This window comes from Lingula anatina, chromosome 6 (genome assembly GCF_051362555.1).
Source record: "Lingula anatina isolate TDL-2025a chromosome 6, LinAna3.0, whole genome shotgun sequence".
Lineage (NCBI taxonomy): Eukaryota > Metazoa > Brachiopoda > Lingulata > Lingulida > Lingulidae > Lingula > Lingula anatina.
The window spans coordinates 2,233,389-2,255,674 of record NC_141772.1 but is presented as its reverse complement, the minus strand read 5'-3'; the positions used below and the strand labels follow the sequence as shown (position 1 = coordinate 2,255,674).

The 22,286-nt window shown below is 35.1% G+C and overlaps 1 protein-coding gene across 12 annotated transcripts; it reads left to right on the top strand.

The window, feature by feature from the left end:
• Nucleotides 1–1,722: 1,722 nt before the first annotated feature.
• Nucleotides 1,723–22,243, top strand: LOC106174745 (prestin). 12 transcript variants are annotated; one of them, XM_087014364.1, is made up of 20 exons: nucleotides 1,723–1,891; nucleotides 2,291–2,389; nucleotides 10,993–11,452; nucleotides 12,919–13,029; nucleotides 13,447–13,673; nucleotides 13,918–14,088; nucleotides 14,418–14,573; nucleotides 15,033–15,115; nucleotides 15,414–15,561; nucleotides 16,014–16,127; nucleotides 16,445–16,522; nucleotides 16,765–16,860; nucleotides 17,216–17,322; nucleotides 17,620–17,689; nucleotides 17,995–18,219; nucleotides 18,409–18,588; nucleotides 18,995–19,049; nucleotides 19,602–19,726; nucleotides 20,201–20,296; nucleotides 20,559–22,243. In XM_087014364.1, the coding sequence occupies exons 3-20, from the start codon at nucleotides 11,032–11,034 to the stop codon at nucleotides 20,577–20,579; spliced, it is 2,484 nt and encodes an 827-aa protein (XP_086870490.1). In that variant the 5' UTR covers nucleotides 1,723–1,891; nucleotides 2,291–2,389; nucleotides 10,993–11,031; the 3' UTR covers nucleotides 20,580–22,243. The 12 variants fall into 12 exon arrangements, with proteins under 12 accessions (XP_086870490.1, XP_086870495.1, XP_086870489.1 ...); XM_087014363.1 differs by lacking the exon at nucleotides 1,723–1,891 and adding an exon at nucleotides 1,953–2,056; XM_087014369.1 differs by lacking the exon at nucleotides 2,291–2,389.
• Nucleotides 22,244–22,286: the final 43 nt, after the last annotated feature.

The window sequence follows — 22,286 nt, the reverse complement described above, 5'->3', positions numbered from 1 at the left end:
AGGCACGCAGGTGGAAGGGAAATGGGCTGTCAGTCATCTCAGATACTCGGGGTGTTTATACACAATTTTCTAAAATGCCTTTTTTTTTGGCAGTTTCTGAAAAATAAATGTCAACGTTTGGGGTTGGGGTGGTTGTACTCAAGCCTAAGCTAATTTTTCTCTGTTTTTAATCTGTTCAGCACGGTATAACATTGCATACATTTTCGTTTCTTTGTGCAAATATTTACACAGAATCTAGTTAAAAGGAATGTAAAAGACCACAGTAGGCATCTCCGCAGAAAACAGTACTTTAATCATTTGACTTAGCCATTGAAAACTCCTTCAATTGGTACAAATAAAGGAGAGATAAATTGGATACTTTTTTTGTAATGCACCGTTTCTTTCAAAGTTAAATCTTTTATTTGCAGTCTAAATTACGGACAACTCTTTAATGCTACCCGCAATATCATATATAGTACATGAATTCTTTTCATGCTTAAATTGGAAAGAAAAACTCACCCTAAGGCAATGCCTGTTTCGATAAAAGAAATATTGCGTTTCATATCTTCTTTGCAAATCTTATAAAAGGAGGGCAAGAATTAAGTTTTCTGATGTGTTACGCTATTATTATTATTATTGGTTGTTGTCCTAGGGAAGTGTCTTGATGAAGAAGGAAATGAAGCTAAAACACGTTAAGCGTGGCATTTATTACTATTAGGGAAAGCGGTTCAACGAGTTTTAGGAAAATGAAACTAGAAGATATTTTGTAAATGAACGTGTTGTGTGGAAATCCATCTGTCGAACGCGTCAGTAAAAGGGGGACGTGCTGTCTAGATCTAAATCTGCTCTCGTCTTGGTCATTCACGGAGAAGGCCTCCAACGTAAGGTTTATAACTGCAGATTAAGTGTATTCTGTGCTTGAAAAAATTACCATTCATGGTATCTCATCAAGCGTTGTATAACTAGAAAAGCGCTGAGAGAGCGCAAACTACGTCAAGGCAAATGCGTCCCCGTTACGCCAAGGAAATAATTATATAATAATTAACCATTACTTGATCAATTTATTAATTCAGCACCAAAATCTTGTTATTTCTTCGTTGTGACATATCATGAAAAATTAATTAATTCTTTCCTTGTCCATGTCTGAGCCAATCCTGGCCCATTTATGACCTAAACTGAAAAATTTATTTTTAACTTATTAATTCAGGAATGGATCATTATCATCGAAGTTTTATCATTTCTTCCTTGTGCCATTAACCCATCCTGTAAATTTCATCAAAATCCATTCATTACTTTTTGCTTAAGGGTCTCCACATGCAAATGGTAACGAAAACGTAATCTTCTCTGTTGTTGGGGGTAATAAGTAGCGTGTTAAATAACCTGTAACGGGCAAGGAACTTATTTTAAGTTTTAACAACCCTTAAAAAATTCAGTTGGCATTTTAATGAAGTACGCGCGCGATTGTGCTATCGATTTAACCTGGAAGGAGGTTGCGCTTTCCATGAAAAAGACATAATTTCTTATTTAATGTCTTGTTTACTCCAACGACAAATCCTTTGTATTAGGGAGTGAAGTTAAGCATACATGTTTAAAAGTTTCTTTTTGCGCACAACCCTGCACAATATTGAACACACGCACACACGCATGCTCATTTGCATAAATTTGCAAGCACACACACAAGCACAGCGAAACAAGCAACGCATGGTGTTCACAAAACTAAGGGTAAAACGTGTTTGGAACGAGGCCACCCCCCTCCAGGCGTCAAGGCAATTGATGTCTTCAAGGTTACAGTAGTTCAGAAGCACACGGCAGAGCAGATCTTTTCAGGGTGCTCCACACGAACGCGACCCGATTCTGCCCTTGTCCCTCAGTGACCATTGGTCCTAATTGAAGACCATTTCTGTCAAGACAGGTAAGAAATGTTTACAGATATTGTAATCCTTGTTTATTTAAGTGAGTCACCTTGATGTGAATATTTTTCACCTGACTCTGGTTAAACGTGATGGGCCAGGATGCGTGTCGATAAAAGAGAATAAGAAAAAAATATCTGGCGTAGCAACGTTGTAATATCCATAAGGTAAATGTCAAGGGCGTTATTTTAGCGTTTGTCTTTAATATGGTAATCAAGTGTCCCAGTATTTCTGTCGGGACTTATTACTTAAGTTGTAAACATGCTCCCCCCTTTCTACAACGCGTAGTATGCACGCACTTGCACGAGCACATACATGCTCGTGTATACTGCACATACACATGAGTCCAATTTAATCATTCTCAACAAACAATTTAGACCGATATAATTTAATTGCCGCAGATCCCTGGCCCAAGTTAAAGACAAAAAGGAGGAATAAAACCATACGCGTAAAACACAAGGCGTTGGCACATACTTCAGGAGGACGTAGTTATATCTGAGGTAAGTTTGAGGGCTTCTACCTAACATGTTGAGGGATGGGGGTATAAGCATGTTTATAACTCAGCAATATGCAGAGAAAACTTGTGATTTTTGATTAAACCATGAAACGAGTGACCACCTGTCACTTAGTTCTAAAACATTCCACATTTGCAATCACTAAAACCTCATTCATTATTTTAACATTAATTGTTTAAATGGATTAATTAGGCGCACGTGACGCTTACCTAGATACCGGTACACTCTACATCCATAACAATGAAGGAGAAAGTAACACAGTAAACACACCCATGCGACGCACATAATAGTCTGGTGGGAAGGAGGGGTTCACGTGCAACCCCGTGAAAAACAGTGGATACCTATATTTTCTTAACCCTTGATGTCTAAATTTTTGATTTCTAGATGTTCCCAGAGTGAAAAAATGTCCCATGGGGTTTTAATTTAATGATATGTAACACCCTGTCGCTCAAATAACCGCATTTGAAATAATGGGGGTAGGGGAAGAAAATTATCTATAGTGTGCAATTTAAATAAGATATAAGAATGGTTTATATATCATTATGTAGGTAAAGGGTTGCTCTAAAAATACAAGTAATAAAAGTTATGTAATACTGAACCATGTCTAAGTAAAATGGTGTCAAAGGTCAAATGAGGTCAAATTTGAGAAATTTTCAGAAAAATAAAGCAATAAAGTTTATCTGTATAGAGAATGTGAGCCAACAACATACTTTTAAGGGTATATTTTATAAATCTCATCTATATTACAAATGTTTAATGGTCATTTGTGACTTAGTTTTACAGTTTGTGAGAATTATGATGGATATGATTAACGTATGGGAGTATCAGTTAAATTTCAGATCAGTGGGGGTAGGGGAAGAAAATCATTCATAACTTGACATTTAAGTAAGATATAACAATGATTTATATATCATTGCATAGCTAAAGGCTAGTTCTAAAATCATAAGTAATAAAAATTATGTAATGCTAAACCATAATGGAGTAAATGGGGTCAAAGGTCAAATGAGGTCAAATTTGAGAAATTTCAGGAAAATAAGCCAATATAGTTTACTTATTTAGAGGATTAGAGCCCACAGTATATATTTGGAGTAAGTTGTGCAAATCCCATTTATATAGAAAATGTTTTATGATCTATTGAGACTTCATTTTACAGTTTGTGGAAATTATGATAGATATGATTAACATATGGGTACAGATACTATCAGTTCAATTTCAGATCAATGGGGGTAGGGGAAGAAAATCACCCATAACCTAAAATTTAAGTAAAATATAACAATGATTTGTATATCATTGCATAGCCAAATGATTGCTCTAAACATAAAAGTAATAAAAATTATGTAATACTGAACAATTATGGAGTAAAATGGGGTCAAAGTTCAAATAAGGTCAAATTTGAGAAATTTCAGAAAAATGAAGTATTATTTTTATATAGAAGATGTGAGCTAAAAATATACATTTTAGTGTATGTTTGGTAAATTCTATCTATATGACAATGCTTAATGGTCATTTGTAACTTAATTTTTAAGTTTTTGATAATTATGATGGATATGATTAGCATATGGGAGTATCCGTTAAATTTCAGATCAGTGGGGGTAGGGGAAGAAAATCAATCATAACTTGAAATTTAAGTAAAATATAACAATGATTCAAATATCATTGCATAGCTAAGAAGTTCCTCTAAACACATAATTAATAAAATTATGTAATACTACACCATTATGGAGTAAAATGGGGTCAAAGGTCAAACGAGGTCAAATTTAAGAAAATTTCAGGAAAACATGCCAATAAAGTTTGTTCCTTTAGAGGATAAGAGCCCACAGTATATATTTGGAGTAAATTGTACAAATCCTATTTATATAGCAAATGTTTTATGGTCTATTGAGACTTAATTTTACATTTTGGAAGATTTATCAAAATGAATGATACAATAAAGGTTGGGGGGGGGTGTTAAGTTCAATTGCCAAAAATGGGGGTAGGGGAAGGAAATCATTCTTAGTATAGGATTTGATTAAGATATGACATTGATTTATATATCATTATGTTGCTGAAGGAGAGCTCTAAACATCCAATAAATAATAAAAGTTAAGTAACATTGAAACGTGGCTGAGTTAAAGGTGGTCAACGGTCCAATAAGGTCAAAACTGAGTCATTTTCAAAAAAAAAAAAAAAAAGAAATCACCCAATAGAATTTTTCTTTAAGCAGAAATATTGAACGTAGAAAATGTTTTCTTAGAGTATGATTGGTAAATACAGTTTAAATCTTAGTTATTTAACAGGGTTTCGGGAATTCATTTTACAGCATTTAGATCTATGTCTGATACCAGTACTTTAGAAGTGTTCAGTTAAATTGCCATAAAGTGGGGACAGGGAAAGGACATCACTCATAGGAGGTATTCTAAGTAAGGTATAACTGTGATTTGTATATCATAATATACCTGAAGGGTTGTTCTAAACATTTAAATTGCAAATTTTATGTAAAATTGAATGATGTCTGTGTAAAAAGGGGAAAACTGTCAAATGAGGTCTCATATATGAAGCAGTCAAGTTTCTTTATTCAGAGAACATGAGTTCAAATTTGGATTTTTGGATATCTTTGATAAATTAAATTTTTGGTACAAAAATTTCATGGTGTTTAAATACTTTATTTTAGAGTTTCTGATATTTATGAATGATACAACTTATTAGTATATGTACTGTAGGGGGATCTTAGTTCAATTGCCCACAAATGGGGGCAGCTAGGAGAAGGAAATCATTAATAGTAAGGGAATTAAGTAAGATATAACTATAGTTTATATATCATTGTGTTGCTGAATGGTCCCTCTAAGCATTTAAGTAATGTAGGAGTATACTGTATATTTTGTTTTAAGAATAAATATCAAATGATATGGATTTTTCTCCTCTCCCCCCGTTTTTTTTCCCGACAATTGAATTAAACCCATCTGCAGTGCTTGTATAGTAGGTTTTATATCTCACCTACTGTAAAATAAACTCACATACCCCCATCAAATCATTGTAAAACATATGAACTTAACCAATATATATATATACTGGGGTAGTGCTAGCACTCACCATTTTAGCCAACTGCTAAAACTGACTTAAATTGGCTAAAGAAAAAGGGCTTGATTTGACATGTTTTAGCCAAATTATATCCATTTTGGTAACAAATTGACAAAAATGTGGTGATTTGGCTAAGCGAAAAAAAAAAAAAAAATAGCTAATGCTATCCCAGATATATCTTAGTCTACAAATCATATTCCTCTCTGTAAAATTTAACTGCTATATTTTTTATTTGTTTTCTTACAAATGCCTCATAGTTGACCTCATTTAACATTTGATCCCATTTTATGAAGACATATGATTAACTTTTACATAAAATGTGTTATTTATATGTTATGAGCAACATTTTGGCTGCACAGTGATATATCTAAGGTAAATCTTAATCAAATTCCCTACTATGATGGGTGTCCTTTCCCTGTCTCCATTTTTTATGCAATTGAACTGATCCCATCTGCAGTACTCACTTATTGTAAAAAAATCCAAATATTCCATCAAGTCCTTGTAATAGGGATGGACATGTGTCTAAAAAACATATTTTAGGTTCAAGTCAAGTATAAATAATATAAATTGTATTGGTTTACATTCCTAGAAATGCCTACAAATTTACCTAATTTGATCTTGCACCCCATTAAGCCTCACCATGTCTCAATTTTAAATAACATTTATTTCTGATGTATTTTGAACAACCCTTCAGCTTCAGAATGATACATAAATCATAGCCACATCTTACTTAAAATCCCCTACTATGAACAGATTTTTCCCTACCCCCAATTTTTGGCAATTATGCTGAACCCCTCTGCTGTAAGAATTGCATTTTAAAATTAACAAACTTAATTCTCATGAAATAATTGAAACGGACAACTTACCCTAAAGAAACATAATCTAAGTTCAAGTTCTATGTAAAATAATTAGCTTTATTGTTTTTTTTCCAGAAAATGACTCAAATTTGACCTCTATTCAACTTTCCTGATGATGTCTCAATTTTGACCTTATTTAACATTTGATCTCTTTTAATTCGGCCATGATTCAATGTTGCACAACTTTTATTGCTTAGATGTTTAGAGCTCTCTTTTATCAACACAGTGATGTATAATCAATGTCATATCTTAATTAAATCCTATACTATTAATGAATTTCTTTCCCCTACCCCCATTTTTGGCAATTGAACTACACATCCCACCATATTGATAAATCTCAGAAAATGTACAATTAAGTCTCAAAAGATTATAAAACATTTGCTATAAAGATGAGATTTGCACTACATACTCCAAAATCATACTGTGGACTCTAACCCTCTAAATAAATAAACTTTATTGCTTTATTTTACTGAAAATTCCTCAAATTTGACCTTATTTGAACTTTGACCCCATTTACTCCATAATTGTTAAGTATTACATAATTTTAATTACTTATGTGTTTAGAAGAACTCCTTAGCTATGCAATGATATTTGAATCATTGTTATATCTTACTTAAATTTTAAGTTATGATTGATTTTCTTTCCATACCCCCACTGATCTGAAGTTTAACTTATATTCCCATACGCTAATCATATCCATCATAATTCTCACAAACTAAATTAAGATGCAAATAACCATTAAGCATTGTCATATAGATAGATTTACCAAACATACACTAGAAAGTATATTGTTAGCTCACATTCTCTATACAGATAAACTTTATTGCTTTATTTTTCTAAAAATTTCTCAAATTTGACCTCATTTGACCTTATTTGACCCCCTTTTACTTTGAGATGGTTCAGTATTACATAACTTTTATTACTTTAATGTTTAGAACAATGCTTTAGATATGCAATGATATACAAATCATTGTTGTATATAACTTAAATTTTAGGTTATGGGTGATTTTCTTCCCCTACTCCCATTGTTCTGAAATTGAAATGATAGTGTCAGTACCCATATGTTAATCAATCCAATCCTAATCCATTAAAATTTCCACAAACTGTAAAATTAAATACCAATAGATCATTTTGCATTTGCTTAATTGATGGAACTTACAAAAAATACTCTAAAATGTACTGTGGGCTCTAATCCTCTAAATAAGTAAACTATATTGGCTTATTTTCCTGAAAATTTCTCAAATTTGACCTCATTTGACCTTTGACCCCATTTACTCCATTATGGTTTAGCATTACATAATTTTTATTACTTATGATTTTAGAACTAGCCTTTAGCTTTGCAATGATGTATAAATCATTGTTATATCTTACTTAAATTTTAAGTTATGAGTGATTTTCTTCCCCTACCCCCACTGATCTGAAATTTAACTGATACTCCCATACGTTAATCATATCCATCATAATTCTCACAAACTGTAAAACTAAGTCACAAATGACCATTAAACATTTGTAATATAGATGGGATTTATAAAATATACCCTTAAAAGTATGTTGTTGGCTCACATTCTCTATACAGATAAACTTTATTGCTTTATTTTTCTGAAAATTTCTCAAATTTGACCTCATTTGACCTTTGACACCATTTTACTTAGACATGGTTCAGTATTACATAACTTTTATTACTTGTATTTTTAGAGCAACCCTTTACCTACATAATGATATATAAACCATTCTTATATCTTATTTAAATTGCAAACTATAGATAATTTTCTTCCCCTACCCCCATTATTTCAAATGCGGTTATTTGAGCGACAGGGTGTTACATATCATTAAATTAAAACCCCATGGGACATTTTTTCACTCTGGGAACATCTAGAAATCAAAAATTTAGACATCAAGGGTTAAGAAAATATAGGTATCCACTGTTTTTCACGGGGTTGCACGTGAACCCCTCCTTCCCACCAGACTATAATGGCCAGGGCTAAATATAAACCCGATATTGAGGTTGCACATTTACAAAAATATTAAAGGAACATATTTGGTGCCCATTGACCCCCACGGTGAATTTAAGAGCGATGTGGGAGCACCGCCTATCAAGGTCTGATTCTTTCGCGTATTATTTTTACTGGCCTTTTATATATGGTCGCATCGGATGTCACCTAGGCTTTGACAAGTTTTGTAAGAGCGACATTCTGATCCCTGAGATCAAATAGGAAAATTCATCCCTGGACGGACGTTAACTTTAAAGTGCCCGAAGCGTGAGTTTTACCTGGGAGCATAAGCCGTATGTATAATAAGTGTGTTAAGATAATCACTTGCTTGTTACTTCAAGCTCGTCGCTGTTTATATTCCCATTAATCTGTGTGGTAGGTTAGCAAAGTGTTTGTATTTCCCTATTTCAAATTTGCTTTCACCCGAGTTCTTTTTAATCGAGAGAGCCACAGGTATACCCGCTGACACCGGTCAAAAACCGGGTTTAAGTACAAAGTTGGATTTTTTAACAGGAGTATACGGCTTTGTACCGCTTTATACCACCTTGGTTCGTTTATTTGAGCAAGTCTTTTAGCGGGCACACCTGTGTTTCTATTATGGTAGTTGAAAAGCCTTATCGCGTACAAATTGGCAAACAAGTGCAGTCATTGCAATAACAATGTATTTGATATGGATGCCATGTAAGATGCATGGCACTAATTGCAATGATGTACATGTAGTATAGTAGCAGCTCGCATGAATGCAGACATCAACTATCCACTATGGATATCATGATGTAGTACAGGTATAACAGCTCGTATGAAAGACATCAACTATCCACTATGGATATCATGATGTAGTACAGGTATAACAGCTCGTATGAAGGACATCAACTATCCACTATGGATATCATGATGTAGCACAGGTATAACAGCTCGTATGAAGGACATCAACTATCCACTATGGATATCATGATGTAGTACATGTATAACAGCTCGTATGAATGACATCAACTATCCACTATGGATATCATGATGTAGTACAACAGCTCGAACATGGTATGATATCAGTTATGGATATCATGCTACGACTATATCGACATTAACGAATATGTCACGTATCCGCTTTGGATATCATGACGTATAAACTCGAATGGGACTACGTATCTGCTTTGGATATCTAAGCATCAGAATTAGATAAATTATAAGTATCATGTTTATTATATAGTCCTTTTCGCCTTGGGTAGCATGATATCATATGATATCCTTTAATATTACCATGAAGGTCAAAAATACGAAGATATTAAAGGGATAATAACTCTTCGTATGAGATCTATATTTCACAATGAAAACATTGTGAATAACTCATAGAAATATAATATATTCTGTTTTACCACAAAAACGGCAGTTATAGCTATTTTTTCTGATATCTGAGCTTGTCTTTAGACCACGTGACCTCCATTGATGGCTATATACTCTGTTAAAATCTCTTAAGAGATTTTAACAAAAAAGCAAACTTTTTAGAAAAAAACCAGGGACTAACTTTGAATGTAAAAATGGATTCATTAACCATTGGTAAGTATGGGAAAATTGTTGTTTACTCCAGGAAAATTCATTTTTTGGCCGAAACGAAGAGTTATTATCCCTTTAAGGTAAAATTATGTTACAAATGTAACCATGTAGAAACATTTTTATGGTGTGCAGTGGGCATAATAATACTCTTAGAATGTTATGTTTGTGGGTTAATAGTTTAACGCACGTATATACCTAACTTACTATTTAGATGTACAAAAATATATATTTAACCCTTGAGTAATAGGCTTACACGGCTCGTGGCTTCAAGAGTCAAGTCGAACTTAGACCCTTCTCCAGCTATATGTAAAGTTAATTAGGTATTATTACGAAAAACGTGTTAAACATACAGTTATACAGCTATTGGATATTTCATTCTATAATTTTTTCATTCATTGACTTGTTTTGCCTTGACATGCATAATGTTGCTTCTGATTAAGGCGGCGACTAGAGTTCATCTGAGTATAAAGGTTTTTATTATAGGCCTACAATTATCGAATTTGGCTTTCGATCAATATAGTGTTTTCCAGCCTCGGTCGATACCACTCTTCTGAGGTCAACTGAGGTTGATATCACTTTTTTCAGGTCAGCTAAACACCATATTGTCTGGAAGTCAAATCTGATATTTATTTTATTAAATTATTTAATATGGTGTGATTATTCCAAGGATATATGTTAAGCAAATGGAAAATTACTTTATATTTTATTGAAATCACAATTTAATGATGTGATAGCCCAACTATCCGTCCACGTTAAGTGTCCACGAAGAATGGTTGGCCGCAACGTCACGTAACAATGGGGACGAATATAACATCTTATTCTATGCCAGTTCCATAATAATATTTATTACCATTGTTGGTCAATAGGCCGTCATCTCAAAGTTGACTGTTTATATTTAGTTGGCTAATTAAGAGTGTTATGATCCTAGCCAAGGTAAAAAAAAACAAAAAAAAAAAAAAAAAAAAAAACAAAAAAACAAACAAAACTGTTTGGTGAAGCAGGATCCAGAGGTCTTGCTATCCTAGAGAGTGGGGTTTACCCAAACCACCCATCTGGGGCAATTTAAGCCTAAAAACCATTTATGCATCAACCCAAACACGACCTCGTGTTCACTGTAACTTTCATGTTGTAGGTGCGGTGGGTACTGGTGCCACAGGTACTGCATTCAAAAATGGACCAAAACGGCAAAGATGAACGCGAACCTCTAGCGAATACATCTTTGGAAAACGGAAATAGAGGGGCGAGATCGACAGAGCAACCCTCAGAACTAGAGAGAACGTCGTCTCTCTATGGCGTTCAACTCGAGAGAGAAGATGAACCAGTGACTGTTAAGCGCCGAGTTTTTACCCAAGAACACTTCGACAAACACCATGGGTTTTCCCAGCGGAGGAAGTCTAAGACTCCCAAAGAGCATGCCCACCACGTGCGGCGTAAATTACGTAATCGTTGTGCATGCTCACGTGACTGTATCCAGGGGTTTCTGCTCCGACTCTTCCCCTTCGTGTCCATAATGAGGCAGTATAAATTCCCCCAGTGGTTCGTTGGTGATCTGGTGTCTGGGTTGACGGTGGGAGTGATGCACCTTCCACAGGGTAAGTCACTGAAAAAAAAAAAAAAAAAAAAAAAAAAAAAAAAAAAACAGAAATAACGAAAAATTTTAAGTGTATTTTAAGTATAGTATTTAATGCCTTTTAGAATTAAAACAAAATTTTACAAGAAGAAAAATGTCAATCTCCATTTAAGTGTCATATTTTATCACATTTAAATGACATTGAATGTAAAAAAGTTAAATTAAAGATCAATCTCCCTTTTAAGTGTCAAGTTTTATGCCTTTTTATTATATCAAATGAAGTTATAAAAAGAAATCAACCCCTTTTAAAATTTACATTTATTATATTTTTCAATTAGAACAAATGAAAAAGCTGTGTACTACATTACTGGATATATTTCTTATACTATACTCAGTTCTGCATGATCGTCACATTTTAAACAGTGCCAAAAATTGTCAAAAAAACCATGCATTGCCCCTTCATGATTTGAAGAAACCTTTAGAGTTTGTCACCATACAAAAGAATGAAGTAGTTTAAATAATCAACCGAACCCCCCTCCTCCTCCTCCCCCTCTCACCCCCCCTCCTCAGGAAAAGGGCCCCTCCCTCCAGGGTTGGCCATCAAACCATACTGTTTACTGAGGTATCACGTTTCACAGCACTACCAGTAGTGTGGTAACAATTCATCCTTTAATTATTTTGAACTTGCTATTTTAAGTTTTGACTAAATCGCGTAAATCAATATCTCTTGTGCACTATATAAGCATACAGAAATGTGACGTGTGGCAGACAACCTCACGAAGCTCAGAAGGCCTATGACTGTCTGCTAAAATGAAATCCACCCCGTCTGTTATAGTGCAACCCGACCTAAAAGAGGTACTGGAATGACATTCTTTTTAACTATTTCACGAAGCCTGGGTTCTTTGTGCGATCCCAGTAGACCGTTTCTGTCGATCATAGGAGTTCAATCGACCCAGCGTGGCGTTTTATACAGCTATTTCGACGAAGCCCCCATAGGTTAGGTGTCTGGATGAGTCCCTGGCTGTTTTGAAATTATAGGTCAAGCGAATACATGTACGTAGGCTGGCGGTGCACAGTGCTGTGTATTTAATACCTCACTGTTGTCACAGGCCCTTACCATTTTATACACTTATTTTTAATAAACAAACAAACAAACAAACAAACAAACAAAAGACATAAACAAAAATAGTTGAATAAGAAGAAAACAAAGCATTTCATCCTTTACATGTTACTTGACCTTTTAGTAGATATGCGGATAAAAATAACCTCAGTCACAGGACACCTCCCTCGGAGAATGTGTCCAAACAGTGTGTTCAAAAACCCCAGATAGGACGCCTTTAACAACGTAACAACCACCAATTCCACATGATAAAAATATTAAAAAATAATGATAATAAATAAATAAATAAATAAATAGATAAATAAATAAAATTATGATAGATTTAAAGATAAAATATAGTATTTTAAATTCAACCTAATTACTTCCAGGTATGGCATACGCTTTGTTGGCAGGGCTCCCGTCCATCCACGGCCTGTACGTGTCGTTCTTCCCTCCGCTAGTTTACTTCTTCTTTGGGACGTCCAAGCACATTTCTATAGGTGAGTGTGACATTGTGTTAGGTGAGAAAAAATTAGCACATCCACGAGCATCTCTGCAGGATCGTGGTTGTACTAAGTTGTCATTTAATATAAAAATTAAATTTCTGCTTGGAAAGAAAGCCAACAAATGGGTAAAAGAAAAGATGGATGAATTATTGAATGAGTCAGTGAGAAAGCATATGAATAAACGGAGAAAGGAATGAATGACTGAGTTAGAATAAATGAATGAATGAATTGATTTACAAATAGACTAATTGATAGACAAATGAAATACCCGGTAGATGAGTAGATACTTGGTTAACACCTAAGTAAACAATTAGATACATAAAAAATACAGCTGTGATGTAGAGGAAACGACACCTTGCAATACATAATCTGACTAACTATTAACCGTGGTACTTCATGTACTTCAACCAGGTACCATGGCGGTGGTCAGCCTCATGGTAGGGGCAGTCGTAGACAGGCAAGCCGTGTCATGGACCGCTCCTGCAGCGTCCCCAGATGTCTTCAACGATTCAAGCGTTGCCAATGCCACTTCTGTACCTTCCATCATATGTGACGCCGATACCAACTCCAACCAAGACTGCGTGGACTTCAAGATAGGCGTGGCGACCGCTTTGACCATGTTGGTCGGATTCTGGCAGGTAGATTTTACCCCCCCCCCATCCCTCCCCCCTCTCTCTCTCTCTCGCTCTCTCTGACGTTATCATTTTGCACCAAACGCAAAGGATATATACTAAAATCAAATGGAATCAGCTGTACATTAAACAATATAAAGAATAATTACGTCACTGTGCTATATCCATGGGCTGTAAGATAACCCTTCGTAGTGTAACGAGGCGGAGTTCCACGGGTCAACAAATCGTACTTTATCTTTGTTCATTTCAGTTGTTGAAGGGCACATTTCGTCTTGGTTTCATCACCAACTACTTGTCCGACCCCCTCATCAGTGGATTTACCACGGGAGCCGCCTGTCACGTGTTTTCTTCACAGATTAAACACGTCTTTGGGCTCAGAATTAAGGCGTCAAAAATTACCAATCCGTTTAAACTCGTCAAGGTAAGTGATTGTCTTGAACTCGTGTTGATAACTGATTAAAAGTCGTGATGGTTTTTATTATCAAGACATTCTTGAGACAGTGCTTGTTAAGTCGACTTTTAGTAACAGATGTTTTACTTTTTTTGTGAATCCGCTCGTAGACACTGGGTTGAAAATAAACTATTAAATTGCCAGCGTTACGGTATAACTGCACAGCAAGCACCAGAGCCCAAATTCATCGCACGTGTCTTTTCAGGCTACAGATAGTTCACATCATCATGGTGGTAAGATCTATCATTATAGTGGTAAGATCTATCATTATAGTGGTAAGATCTATCATTTCATTTTAGTTTTACATCCAGTTCTTCCTCACCCTCCCCCAAACCAATCTGGCCGCCCTAATCATGTCAGTAGTGTGCATACTAATGTTGGTGCTGACAAAAGAGTGTATCAACGCTAGGTATAAGGCGAAGATGAAGATGCCGGTGCCCATTGAGCTGATTGTGGTAAGTGCTTGCCTCCATGCAAAGCAGCTATCCGTGAAAGATGATCCGAGCTTGTTAATTACTGGTATATTATGATTGCTAATTCGTTTAAAACGTGAAAAGAGGACATTTGACTCTGTTTTATGGTGAGCTTTGTGCCTTGGGTGTAGGTCTAATAGATGTCAGTCCCATAAAACCACAGGACCATGTAATAAAATGAGAGATTCATAAATAAATTTAATGTACGAGAAAGCCTTTAAGTTATCTTAATCCGGCATTTTGGACAAGCCATGTCTCACTTACTGCTGTGTTCCCAAAAATGCACGTGCACTTCATAATAATAAGATAACGGCTTTATATGATAAAAAATAAAGTTACAAAGTGTTTCATGTATGCCAATGTACCCCTAATGGATCCACCATTATAACATCTAAATCCTCATTTACTGTGTTTGTTTGAAATGAAGCCTCTACATTTTAGGTCATTCTGGGTACTATGGTATCCTACTTTGCCAAAATGGACGAGGTGTTTAATCTGACGGTGGTCGGGTCTATTCCAACAGGGTAAGTACTTACGGACAATTTCTGAGTCTTTTGACAACGTCATTTCCTAGCTAAAAAAAACAATAAAGGAAAATGCTTTTAGAACTATTTCTAAGTTTACAATCTGGTTTAGTCGACGAAGTTGCGTCTCGACCCCTTGTCAGACTTTTGTACTAGTAAGTCCAGTAATAAATTAGATTACTGATGTAAAATAATGTAATGTAATTTGCACAACATTTGCCATACCTCAATCTTTTTAAAAACGATTTATATTTTTTTTACACAACTTTAACACGGCGAATTTTAATTCTAATTCCAGCATCCCTGTGCCGACCCTACCACCTGCCGAACATTTCGGGACTCTAATTGTAGATGCGTTCGGAGTTGCCATTGTGGCCTTCACCATATCCGTCTCCATGGCAAAGATACTGGCCAAACAGCAGGGATACGTCATAAGCCCTGACCAGGTAGGGATTGAATGTCCTTCCCATTAAACACAGAACGTTATTATATCGTTACCGTAGCGTTTATATAACAAACGTTATGGTAACTTTATGGTAACGTTATAAAAAAATTCTTTACCTGCTGGGCCTTAAGAGTCAAAATTATTTTAACAAAAATCCAGCTACACATTCCACTTTTGAAAGTTTGTTCTTTTTAACTTATTCAGAAGTGGCAAATTCAAATGTCTTTCGCAGGAAAAGGAAACAATAGAAAAACATTTAGAAATATGTAAGAGTTTATTATTTCGCCCACTACAGATAATAAATGTGTATTGGTCTAATGTACTAATCGCTTAATTGGGAGTGATACCTCACATTTGAGTATGCTTTGTACCCATACTGATGATAGACGCTTATGATCTTTAGTAGGTGGTTCCATATGGAGTGGTTTGTTTTATAGTACTATTATATTCCAGGAACTTATTGCCTATGGTATGTGTAACATCATAGGCTCTGTCTTCACTACGTTTTCTTGCTGCGCGTCCATGTCTAGAAGCCTGGTGCAAGAGACAACGGGAGGAAAAACGGAGGTAGAGTAATTTAGGATCCCCAAAAGGAAGTAAACGAAGGGCCATCTAAACATCGTTTTGCAAAATAGAATACGTAATTTGCATCTTTTGGCAGTGCTTCCATATTTATTATCTTCATCCAAGTCTATTTCCATTATATGGTAGCTGGGGTTTCGTAACTGGTTAGAATTTTTGGATTGGGCCAGCACAGTATATATTTGGTTTGCAATGCATTTCATGGCGGCTCTATTGTGCGAGCTATTCTTTCAAATTTGGGGTGAAAAATAGTGATTTAAATGAAATACATTTACATTATTATATATTAAGTTAATTTGCAGGTTGCAAGTATCGTTTCCAGTGGCTTTATTCTGATAGTTATACTTGCCGCAGGGCCGTTATTTCGAACTCTTCCAAGGGTAAGAAAGATGAAAAATAAAAACTAGACTTTTGTCTAGAAACCTTACAACTGCTAACTGAATTCTCGACTCATATTTTTCAGCGTGGTAATATAATTTCTTAAACTTGCAATCATCATGTTCTTTACTGCTTTGAGGTTACATATTTGGATATTTAACTCTGTAGTTAGCTACAGCATTTTTTATATTATTATATATTTCATATTTCTGTTATCAAATTCAGCATAATTTTTAATTTCCAGTGTGTTCTTGCCTCCATCATCATCGTGGCTCTGAAAGGCATGTTCCTGCAGGTTAAAGACCTGAAGAGGCTGTGGAGGATTTCAAAGTTTGATTTTGTAAGTGCATGGTCTTTCTTGATACACGTTTATATCACACCCAATACACGAATTCAATACATTAAGCATAGCAATATCTTACTTTCACATTGATAATAATTTAAAGTGGTTCAATTTATCCAGTATCTGGGGAACAATCCGCAGTCTCATCTATCGCAATCACGGTGTCACACCTAACGCATTTGTCACTCCTAACACATTCATCCCAAAAAACGCACAGTACTATGCCTTATTTACAATGACGTAGTTTAGATAAGATACATATACAGACATATCCATAGAAAGATTGGGCGTTTTCTTGTTATTATTATTATTATTATTATTATTATTATTATTATTATTATTATATTTTAAGGCCATATGGATAGTCACCTTCGTCTCCGTAGTGTTCCTCAATGTGGACATGGGACTTCTGGTAGGGGTGGGGTTCTCTCTCATCACTATTGTCTTCAGGACACAATGGTAAGTGGGGTCAGAGCTAGTTTTTTTTTCAGAAGATGGATCATTTTTCATTATATTTGCAGCTATACATGTACATTGGTGGAGTGTTGCACGAATTTTTTTGTTTGCAAATCTTAGGATAGTTCAGACTATTATTTTTAATGACTTTAGAAGTATAACTCAGTCTAAATTACTGTCTCAATTAATGGAATCGATGTGCTCGATTTCAGCATGTTAAGGTTTGATTGGTTTTATTTATTGTTATATTCCATTTTAAAAGTCTTATTTATTTATTTATTTATTTATTTATTGCTTCAGGCCGTACAGTTGTCTCTTTGGTAGAGTGCCTCACACAGATATATACAGAGACAAAAACGTATACAAAGTGGTACGTCCCGGATTTATCTTCATCCAAGTCTATTTCCATTAAATGGTTGCTGGGGTTTTCGTAGCTTGTTAGAATTATTACACTAGCGATCAGCGCCAAAGAGAAGGCCTCTGTTACTTTAGCTTATGGCATATTTATTGTCAAATTTAAGTACAGGATATATAAGATATTTTCTCAAAGAATTTTGAATCCGGTTATTAAGAAAATGGAAACCTTTGTCTTGTAGGCAGCGGGTTTCCAAATGAAACATCTGTGTTCTCAAGTCATGAATATTTTACCAATATTGTTAAATTCTATTTGTCTAGGTCGAGGAGGTTCCTGGAATAAAGATTTTTCACTTTGAATCCTCCCTGTATTACGCGAACGCTGAACATTTCCGTAACAAGCTCTACTCAACCACCGGATGTGACCCTGGTCTCCTCAAGGCCGAAAGGATGGCGATAAACGAGAGACAAGAAGCTCTTGCAAAGCAAAAGAAAAAGAAAGAAAACAGAGAGAAGAAAAAGGAAAATGCAAACGTAAAGTCCACAGTAAAAATTTTTTCTACGCGTAGTTTATTAGGTAATTAAATAAGAAATGAAGTCAGATGTGGGATTCACGCGCGCACGCTTACACACACAGACATCTAAAAAAATTAAATAAAGTCAAATAATACAATAATGATTACATTCCTGCAGCGTGGCGTTATGAAATAACAAAGAACATTGTATTTTATTCAGCAGCCGGAAAAAGAAGCAGGCGACCATCCGTCCATAGCGCTAGTGGACGAGTCCAAACAAGCAGACAAGCATCTGTTGTCTCTGGAGGACGAACTTCCACAACCTGACATCCACCACATCATAGTGGACTGCTCCGCCATGACCTTTATTGACGCCGTAGGGGTGAAGGTGCTGAAACAGGTGAGGCAAAATTACCCCCGGTTTCTGGGGCGGCTTTACAAGAGAACAAAAATCCTGTGCGTTTTAGAGAAAAAAATTAGTCTTATACAGTTCAAGTTTTATTAAAAAAAATCTTTCTCTGTTATCTAAAATACATTGAGTATTGGTCTGAAACATAGCCATAGCTGGACTTTGGAATTTCTTATTATACAATATATAGCAACACTGTTTTATTTAATAACTGATTTATATTGGGTCGGTATAGTCGTCAAAGTGAAGAAAATATTTTTAGTGTAATAAGTTTTTATCAATTAAAAAAAAAAGGCGAAAGTGTTTAATACGCGTTTTTGAGATCGTACTGTTGGACATTTTTTGTGCTTCGATCGTCACAAATTTGTTTTAAAATATTTTTATTCCTGTGTTTTAGGTAATAGCAGAATACAAAGCAGTCGGCGTTCGAGTAGTCCTTGCTCACTGTAGAGGTAATGACTCTCAATACCCTATTTTTTTTAATATCAGAATTTTTAAAATTGTCCGTCATTATACATATTACAAGTGCATTCATAAAGATTTAAATTTGTCAGACTCAGAAGAACACGATTAAGTTTACTTAGTTATATTATCAGCACATTCTATTGATAGTAACTGTCTAACGCACGCATGCGGAACTTTGCCTATGGATCTTTTTATGTGACTTGTTTGGTGACATAACCGTGTTTCTTTAATAAATTAACATTGCCATATTTTTTGTTAACATACACATGCAAAGTAAACCATTGTTCCTGGGTTTTTGGGTGTAGGTTACCCCTGTATTTCTAAATGACCGACATATATATATTTCCTGCCTGACCTGATTTTCCAAACTTGCATTTGATTCACGCAATTCTGAAATTCGGATGAAATATGACGATTAAGGCGGAAAAAGGAAATAAATACATTGCATTCTTACTAGTCTCTCTCTCTCTCTCTCTCTCCTTGAATTTATGATTAGAAATCTTAATGTTACTTACTCGGTATATCTTACTTAATAATAGCTCAGCTGGGAGAAATGCTGGAGAAATGCATGCCAACTGAAGACGACCAAGAAGACCTCATCTACTTCATGGTGCACGATGCCGTGCTGGTCGCTTTGGACAAAGAACGAACCTTACGCGAAAAGGTAACGTGGTTTTCATCTCTCTCTCTCTCTCTCTCCCCCTCTCTCTCTTGATCTTTTAAGGACGGGGTAATTATTGTTATCCTACTTTTTTATTCATGTCAACAGGAGCATATAGTAGCCTCGGCTACTCTATAAAATGATGATTAGCTGCACCAGAACACTTAATTTATTTCACTCTCTAAGTAACTGTTTCATTAGGACCAACACGAACGTTACTTATATGAAGAAACATACATGTATAACTTTGGCTCTGTTGAAAGAAGATATTTTGTACGCGTGTAAAAAATACATGTACCTTGCATTCCTGTATGCAGAGAGCAACCGGCTTTTTGCCTCATAGTAGGAAAAGGCCTGCTCAAACTCACAATTTAAATCTAGAATTTATATCATTTCCCAAGGTCGGTCAACAAAGGGGGGGGGGGATCTGTTAAATTAATCAGTAAATGAATATAAGATATACATTTATTCTTACAGTTGCAAGAGGACGCAGTAACCACGTCGCATTCCCCGGGGGATGTACCTCCCGACGCCAGCGAAGACGAAGATGGAGAAGAAGATAAAAACGTGGAGGTAAATAACTTAAAAGGCACAACAAATTTCATTACATTACATCTTGATGTGTGAGTGTTTGTAGCTATTGCTCTCAATACGGGTAAGTTACCCGAGGCACTAGTATTCATTTGTAATAAAACTTCGTGAAATTAGGTTTTTAGTATTGCAAGCATTATGCCCTTAATGTCTTATAATAACATTATATTAAGAAAAAATGTACATAACTTAAGATATATAGCGGGTAGTAAAACATATCATGTTCTTTTTCGGTTGGTTTCAGGAACAAAATGGACACGTATAAGAACTACGCCCCGAAGACCTAAAAATGTATGACAGTGTCATCTTAGTATTTCTGATTCGACTGCCAAGAAATGAATTTTGTTCGTCGTAATTTATCCAGCATGGACTAAGCGGATAACAGTGAAATCTTTGATGTCCTTTTTGCACTATATCATCAAATTCTGAGCCACTTATTCGCTGTCTGTTTTGGAATAGTGATAGCCTAATTTGTAAAAGTTTATGGTTTAACCCTATTCATACGGGATGGGGTCGTTTACACAGATTTGTTAACGTTTGTTTTTTACTGTATTATTTTTCCATGAAATTTCATGGGTTTGTCAAATTTATATAAGCCTACAGGAGATATGTTTACAGCTTTGTTATCGTTAATGGTGCTCTCACCAGAAACAAATTAGCGACCCCACTAGATTTCTGCCATTTACCCGTATTGTACGTGGTATATTTATCTGTAAGTTCCACTCAAATTAATTATTGTATTTAATTATTTAATTATTTAAAAAAATACAGAGCAGTGAAATATTTGAAGACAGAAAAGATTCGAAATATGGAGTGGACGGAGTGGACGGAAGTGATTTGGATAGACCAGATTGGTGATGAAAAGGAGGACATGTTAGAATAATTACATGTATCAGGAAAAGGTGACACTGAGAGTGCAAGTGAAAGTGATAGTGATCCAGAGATTGAACTTCAAGAAAGGAAGCAACGTCTTGTAACCAAAGATGATGAAATTTGTCAAATGAAGAAGTCACGGCGCGAGCCTTAGAATAGGCCCTTAGAAGAGACGCCTTGAGGGGGTGTGGCAGAGGACGAAGACAAGATGTAATGGATGACCTCAGTGGGTCAGCTAGAACATACATATAGTGTATCAAATACAAACCATGCCAATGTTATCACTTAAGTGTGTCTGACAGGATACACAGGCCTAGCTTTGTTTATATTAGCAGAACTAGGGTTGGAAATAAAAAAAAAATAATTTGAAAAAAGGATATAAATATTATTTTCTAAAGCTGATCTATTTTCTAAAAATACCTATATTAGTATATAATATATAGTATTTTAACTCTCTAGCAATATGTACTATAATGTTTATTTATTTACCAAAAAGCTTCTGTTTTGTAACTACCAAAAATATGGGTAATTGATAAATCATGCCATGGAATTGTAAAGGACGCTACGGGGTAGGAATATGTTGTAGAATTTGCCTGTATGAGAAGGGTAAAGCGTGAATTCACGACGTGGAATTGACATTAGCTTTGTTTAAACACACGGATCTAACTTTAAAACGCAAATTTGTCATTGAAAATTAAGCTTAATATTTTCAGTCATCTTCCCCACTGTGACCGCCTAAGTCGTGACGATAATTATATTTTCCGTCAGGAATGGGATTCATTAGCCCACGAAGTTATTTCCGGTTATGATAAGGCAAAATGTGAATTAGATTTTTTGCTTTTATGTTAGGCGAATGCCATATCATAAAATGTATAGCACATTTGTAACATGCCGAGGTACTTTCATATTTAAAAAAAGTGCACATGGGTTTGAATATGAACCAAAAAATTTTGTATTTTCAGATCTATTTCAGACCTTTTTATAAATGTATATAATAACCTTTTATGACACACTGTACAGCTTTTATTTTTCCAATGTATTCAATATGTTAATAAAAAAAAGTCAATCAAAATGCGATTTATGTGAAGGTAGTAAAAAT